General features: G+C 36.2%; 1 protein-coding gene across 1 annotated transcript in view; it reads left to right on the top strand.

Annotated features, from left to right (window-relative positions):
• The first annotated feature begins 1,675 nt into the window (after positions 1-1,675).
• LOC127736989 (uncharacterized) overlaps positions 1,676-5,962 on the top strand; it is a 175,980-nt gene continuing 171,693 nt past the window's right edge. The window contains exon 1 of the mRNA XM_052247545.1: positions 1,676-1,823. Within this exon, the coding sequence (XP_052103505.1) occupies positions 1,788-1,823 (36 nt within the window). The 5' untranslated portion in view covers positions 1,676-1,787. The remainder of the gene's footprint in view (positions 1,824-5,962) is intronic.

Below are 5,962 nucleotides of genomic sequence, written 5' to 3'. Positions count from 1 at the left end.
AAAAATGCTCGTATTATATTAAACCTCATCCTGGTGGTTACCGCAATCTATTTTACTAAGAGTAACCAATAGAAAGCTCATTTCATATAAAACCTCATTGTGGTAGTTACTTCAATCTACTTTACTAGGTACTACCAATACAAAGCTCATATCATATAAAACCTCATCGTGGTGGTTACCGCAATCTATTTTACTAAGTGTAACCAATAGAAAGCTCCTTTCATATAAAACCTTATTGTGGTGGTTACTTCAATTTATTTTACTTAGTATAACCAAAAAATGCCCTGCAATGGAAACAGAAGCCTCCATCTACCAGGAGACGAAATGCCGAGCGTTTCACCCAGCGGATGGACTCCAAAAAAGCCGTAGCTTCCGCTGCTACCTCTGTACCTACCACCACTACAAGCGTAGAAAACACCTACCAGACACAAGCCATGCAGGGATACAGTCATTGGTATACCACTTACACCAACAAAGTATCGTAGAGAACCAGAGGGAGTCAACATCAAGACGGACGTTGTCAATAGTCCGTACAACTCCCAGAAGGCATGCCATCGCCGTTACTTCTATATTCCATCCAAACCTAGAAGTAAGCGTTGTAGGATAGATTTCACAGAGGGATATGACATCGAAGCCCCCGACCTACTTCGCACACCATCTCATACTTCTCCTATATCCTTGCCAGATCCAAAGGCCATTCAAACTGCCTTTGTCCTACAATAACGACCAGACACTCCGTACCAACCGCAACCACCAGGTCGGAGCAAGATGAAAGGGAAAAGAACAGCAGATCCAACACTGCAAGAATAGGTTATTGTAGTCCGCAATATCTACCAAGATAGCCGGACGATAAAACCCAACACGAATGAATGGATTATACCCAATAGCCTTGAAAACTTGTCACAGTAATAAAAACATAATCAACAGAGTTGTTGTATACTCATCTAATGAAAATATTCGTCAAAGGCCATTGAACTTTTTTTACCGTACGCATTTTACATTATTTTAAAATTCATAAACATTTATGAATTACAATTCATTTATATCTTTATTATTATTCCTTATCAAATATATTTTTTTATTGGGGCCGGATCGACTTTAAATATGGGGCCGGATCGACTTGGGACGGAACGACTTGGGACGGATCGACTTGGGGCCGGATCGACATGAAAGCATATATCAGAATGTACAACAACTTTTCATCATGTCTGTTAATGTTATTATGTATCATGTGTATGGAATATAGGTCTTAACCATTTATTGTAAATGAGTTTGTGCCAATAAAATATTTGTATTTGACTTAATTATTTGAAATTACTTTCGCGAATAATATAGAGTGCCGATTTTATTTACCAAATGCCAAAATGAACTTCAATTAGTGAAGATTTGAACAGGTGCCGAATTGACCAAGTGTCGATTTTGCTTTTTCAATAGGTACCGAAATGACCAGAAACCGATTTCACTCGACCCAGTTTTCAGTCACGATATTATAGCGAGGAAACACCACACTTACTAAATGAGGTGGTCATATTTGTTGTCTAGAATGTAAATATAGCGCAGATATCATCAACTAGTGACGGTCTGCAGAAAGTTATACGTAACACCAAAACATCAATAATGCAATAAAACAAACAAGGGTGCGAAGGAATTTTGTGGCGAAACTAAACTAGAGGAATTTACGAAATTGCGCTTTAATATAAGTTAGAAGATAAGCTTCCGTCAACGCCTCTAGCAAGATGAGAAAGCGAAAGTTCATATGACTGTTTTTGAAGAAGAGATCCAGAATCATGCATTTAATGAGAATTCAGCTGATATATTATTTTGTAAGCATTGCCATTGGGGAAAACTTATCTAATCTAAGGGACTGGTCATTTTCTTTCATTTGGGGGATGGCCCGAGGAAACATTAGAATTTCTCTTAATTTTTTTAAGTCCCCACGGAAGTAGCGAAATAAATTCAAGACCCCCTTTCAAAGACATGAAAATTTCAACCCCCCACTTCAAACACTTTTCAAAATTTTAATATTTACAACAAAAAAATGCATGCATACAATTTGTTATAGCCTATAGTTATTGAACAAGCAAATCGCTTAATCGGTATGTCATTTAATCTGCACATTGGTGACCCTACTTGATCCAAAATTATGTAGTTTCATTTAACTCTTAAGTGAGGCCAGTTGGTAGGCCTTAATTCAGTATGGTTTAATTCATTTTTCATTAGTTGGGCGAGTTGGCAGACCTTTATTCAGTGGACATGGGATTAAACTCCTTTTCATAGGTGGGGCAAGTTGGTAGTCTTTAATGCAGTACGGTTTAATTCTCTTTTTCATAAGTGGGGCGAGTTGGCAGACCTTATTGAGTTATTCATCTGGATTTTACTATTTTTTATAAGTGGGGCGAGTTGGCAGGACTAAATTCAATGCAATTTTTCCCTTTTTGTCAAGCCTGGGACATTTATGTTGTGAAAGCGAGACATAGCGATCCTAAATTCCATTGTCGGTGGCGTCAACATTTGGTTCAGTCTGTGGTTAAAGTTTTTTTAGACATCAATAACTAGGTCAAATCTTCATGGAATTTCATGAAATTTGGACAGAAGCTTGTTTATGACAAAATTAAGTAATTAACTCGGGGAAACATCTACAATGATTTGGTCATTGACAGAATCCTCCATCTCTAATTTGAACATGATCAAATGCAACTTCCGGTCAGAAACAGAGAACATAAGAAAACGCAAAAAAAACAACTACTAAAGCATTTAAATGATTTTTATTATACGACCGCAAAAAAATTTTGCGGTCGTATATCGGTATGACGTCGGCGTCGTCGTCGTTCCGGTGTCGTCATCGTCCGAAGACACATTGGTTTTCGCACTCTAACTTTAGTTTAAGTGAATGGATCTCTATAAAATTTTACCATAAGGTTCAATACCACAAAAGGAAGGTTGGGATTGATTTTGGGGGTTATGGTACTAACAGTTATGGAATAAGGGGCCAAAAAGGGGCCAAAAATAAGCATTTTTGTTATTTCCATACATAACTTGTGTGTTAGTGTATGGATCTCTCTGACATTGTACCACAAGGTTCCATATCACAAAGGGAATGCTGGGATTGATTTTGGGGGTAATTGCCTCCAAATTTTAGGAATTAGGGGCCAAAAAAGGGGCAAAAAACAAGCATTTTTCTAGTTTCATGACAATAGCTTGTGTGTAAGTGTATGGATCTTTCTGAAATTGTACTACAAGGTTCCATATCACAAAGGGAGAGCTGGAATTGAGTTTGGGGGTAATTGCCCGAAACGTTTAGGAATAAGGGGCCAAAAATAAGCATTTTTCTAGTTTCCAGACAATAACTTGTGTTCAAGTGTATGGATCTCCCTGATATTGTACTGCAAGGTACCATACCACAAAGGGAAGGCTGGGATTGATTTTGGGGGTAATTGCCTCAAAATTTTAGGAATTAGGGGCCAAAAAAGGGGCAAAAAAACAAGCATTTTTCTAGTTTCAGGACAATAACTTGTGTGTAAGTGTATGGATCTTTATGAAATTGTACTACAAGGTTCCATATCACAAAGGGAAAGCTGGGTTTGAGTTTGGGGGTAATTGCCCTAATCGTTTAGGAATTTGGGGCCAAAAAGGGCCCAAAAAACAAGCATTTTTCTAGTTTCCAGACAATAATTTGTGTTCAAGTGTATGGATCTCTCTGAAATTGTACTGCAAGGTACCATACCACAAAGGGAAGGCTGGGATTGAGTTTGGGGGTGATGAATCATTAGGGGGTTCAAAAAATGGGGGGGGATTTTTTTTTTTCCCTTTTTTTTCTTTAAAATTTTCCATTTTAAATTGGTTATTTCTGATTTATATATAAAAGCAAATAATAATGAAATGGTTTGAATAGGTAAATTAAAAAATTTTAAGTTCTTAGACCTCATTCATTCTGTGTCAGAAACCTATGCTGTGTCAAATATTTAATCACAATCCAAATTCAGTGCTGTATCAAGCTTGATTCCTTGAATGTTGTGGCCATACTTGCCCCAACTGTTCAGGTTTCGACCTCTGCGGTCGTATCAAGCTGCGCCCAGCGGAGCATTTTATTTGCATATAACATTACAATTCAAATACAAAAAGGTACAAATATACGTGTTAAACAAATAACAATCATATTTATGCTATGAAAATATTTTCCTCCAGACCACTTGGTTTCTTCATGTTCTTGGTCGGAATTCAACCTGAAATGAAAAAGTCTAAAGAACTGTAGCCATACGCCCCTTTCCAGAAATCATTCCCAGGGTAAAAACCCGCTTACTATACACACCTAAGGACGGTACAGTATCCAGAGCAAAATTTGAAAATATTTTATTTTCATTTTTCCATATTTTACTGATCATGCTGATAAATGGACTTAGTTTTTTTTACAGTTAACATTCATATTCAGTCTGAGGTTAAAGTTTTTCAGTCATCAATTACTTTGTCAAACCTTCATGGAATTTTATGATATTTGGACAGAAGCTTGTTTATGACCGAAATAAATGTACAGTATCCAGAGCAAAATTTTGATATTTTTACTGATAAATGGACTTAGTTTTTGGAAAATGACGCTATCAGCGGCATGTTTCCGATACCATTGACCAGAACTTACGGAAGTCGATTATTGCCTCCGCCTACCGCACTCGGTTTCAAATTTACTAACTGGAGTCTGCTTGTATTACGCTACACACGAACAAAGTGTTGTAGTCGCAACGGAACCAGTTTACATACTTTATTTTATTTACCAAAAAGATATCTTGACCTGTCCATATGTTTTTTGTTATTAAATGGTATTTGGAGCTATCCCTTTGTTATATTTTTCATATTTATTCGAGCTTTCACTTTTATGCACATGTCTTACAATCGTAAACAATCGGTATGTATACATGATAAATAGATCCGTTTTGTTATGGTGTTGGACTTTTTACCCTCCAATGATCAGCAATCGCTAGACAAAATAGTTTTCCTAAATAATGTCAGCCTTTCATGCCATTTCAACTTTACAATCATTAAAAAAAGTGAAAATCGGAATCATTTTGATATCCATTGGATAGAAACTGGTCTTTATCCAGATTTACGAAGATTTTAAAAATCGGAAATTAGTAGTACGGTTATACCCACGCGGTGCGTATGAATCTTTGTTTACAAAACAGGATTTCGGAACGTCTCTAGTTTTTAGATCGTAAGTCACGATAAACTCAAACTGAAAGTAAACAGTTGTTTGTAAGACGCAGGTTTACTCACCATTAACAAGCTGAAACGTTCAGTATGGCATATATTTTAGGTTAAAGACGGTCCCATTCATTTAAAAAGCATTTTGAAAGTAGACGATGGGATTATTTCAGGTTGGGGGAACGAGTAAATTATCATAAAGTTCATTTCTTGACGACCTCATAATTTCATCATGTCGATGGTACAAATCGATTTTTTACTGTTTACTGTCGCTTCTCATGTTTTGTATTTAAACGGTCGTTTATTCTTAAACCCGAACCAGGCATATGCATTCTGTAATTGTGCAAATCTTCGTTTCTTTGGTCAATTGGCTTATGGATAGTTGTATCAATTTCAACTCTTACATTATTTTTTTTTTAAATATATTTGCATTACACATGCAATGGCAGTACCTTTCCAATTACTATTTATGTGTTGTGTCTAAATTAAAGTTGTAACACTTTATAGTGACTGGAAAGGGTAGAAAAATTCATTAGATGAGAAAATGCTGAAGATACTTCAAACGGCACCGAATCATTAGATGTTGCATCTTATAAAAAGAAACTTGAGATTTGGATAGTTCCACTTCAAGGTAAAAATGTTTATCTCTTGTGAAATGAAATAAAAAAAATATTGTAACACTGTAGTTAATTAATAAAGATACTATTACGTGTATTTCTGTATTGGCCTTATTATTGGTCCTCGGCCAGCAGTATTGGCCTTCCGATTG

The sequence above is a fragment of the Mytilus californianus genome, unplaced genomic scaffold (genome assembly GCF_021869535.1).
Source record: "Mytilus californianus isolate M0D057914Y unplaced genomic scaffold, xbMytCali1.0.p SCAF_4, whole genome shotgun sequence".
Taxonomy (NCBI): domain Eukaryota; kingdom Metazoa; phylum Mollusca; class Bivalvia; order Mytilida; family Mytilidae; genus Mytilus; species Mytilus californianus.
The sequence above is the reverse complement of the archived record's forward strand: the minus strand, read 5'-3'. Positions and strand labels throughout refer to the sequence as shown.